The following is a 1,199-nucleotide window of genomic DNA, read 5'->3' on the forward strand; positions in this document are numbered from 1 at the left end:
AAATTAGGATTCAGACCAAATATTTATGTATTATTGTAACCAACACGACAAATTAAGTCATATTTATGGATTTTATTATGATATCAGAATGATCCAGGTATCGAAATGTAGCTTTTAAAGCCAAGAATCTTAAAATGTAATTAGGTAATTTTGTCCAAATTTGACTTAATCCTTATTTTGATATGATGTGTCACATATAGGTCAAATTAATCACTGCAGTAAAATAACTTTGTCTGTTTTTGTCACTTTTACAGTGGATTGCATCAACTCTGTTACACACAGAAGGGAAACTTCACCAAAGTGAAACAAAAATCTGTGGATCTGTGTTTGATTACTCTGCCTGGCTTTCTCAAGGACCAAATTTACTTTTACTCCGTTATTTTTTTCAAGTACTTTATAGACCTCTGCTCATTTCGCACTGTGTCGTCCTGAAGTAGGAACGTGAATTTGTGCTCCAGGGCGTCTGCGCTGCTTCACCTGTCGTAGCCTCTCCAGGCTCAGGATGTTCTCCACCTCCAGGACTCCTCGGGTGTACTTCTCTATGTACGTCTCGCCGTCCTGGGTCTCCTCGCTGTCCCCGCGAGCTGCCATGAGGGCCAAGGTTTCCCTCTCCTCCGGCTCCTCTGAGGCCTGGGAAACAAAGCGGCACGGTGAAGACCGACTCCAACACGTCGACGCACCGGTACGCTGGCAGAACGACTGACCTTTGGTATGTTGGAAACGATCTCATAAATGACTCCACAGGAGTAAAGCGTGTTCTTTAGGGACATTCTCCTCTTCAGGCTCTGCGTGAAACTCTGAGGAAAAACTAATAATGAGTAAAAACAACACGGCTGCTGTTAGCCTCCATCTTTCCAGCACCAACCTGTTTGTTGTAGATGTTGACAGCGATCCTCTTGCGGAGCACCAGCTCCATGGAGGCAGGGTGGCTGAGCTGCACCGTGGCCTTAATAATCAGGTAGATACGTTCGCTGGCTGAGGTGACCCGGTTCAGGTGCACAGAATCGTGAATGGACGAGTCCCAGGAGCACACTGCCAACACCTGGAGGGCGGGGTCAGAGGAACTGTTGGTTTTAGAAGGAAGATGTAGTGAAACTATTCAAATTGTGTTTTTTATATAGATGTAGGACTGGGCGGTACGACCTCAGAATCATATCACGGTATAAATTGATAAATTGAATCCCTTCACGGTATATATC

The 1,199-nt window shown here is 44.7% G+C and overlaps 1 protein-coding gene across 1 annotated transcript in view; it reads right to left on the reverse strand.

The window, feature by feature from the left end:
• The window catches only part of kif13a (kinesin family member 13A), a gene marked incomplete in the record, with an annotated part of 62,538 nt that overhangs the window by 9,407 nt on the left and 51,932 nt on the right, over window positions 1-1,199 (reverse strand). Inside the window, 3 exon segments of the mRNA XM_014008778.1 lie at window positions 478-630; window positions 705-797; window positions 866-1,042. Coding sequence (XP_013864232.1) covers window positions 478-630; window positions 705-797; window positions 866-1,042 — 423 coding nt within the window.

The sequence above is a fragment of the Austrofundulus limnaeus genome, unplaced genomic scaffold (genome assembly GCF_001266775.1).
Source record: "Austrofundulus limnaeus strain Quisiro unplaced genomic scaffold, Austrofundulus_limnaeus-1.0 Scaffold52, whole genome shotgun sequence".
NCBI classification, from domain to species: Eukaryota; Metazoa; Chordata; class Actinopteri; order Cyprinodontiformes; family Rivulidae; genus Austrofundulus; species Austrofundulus limnaeus.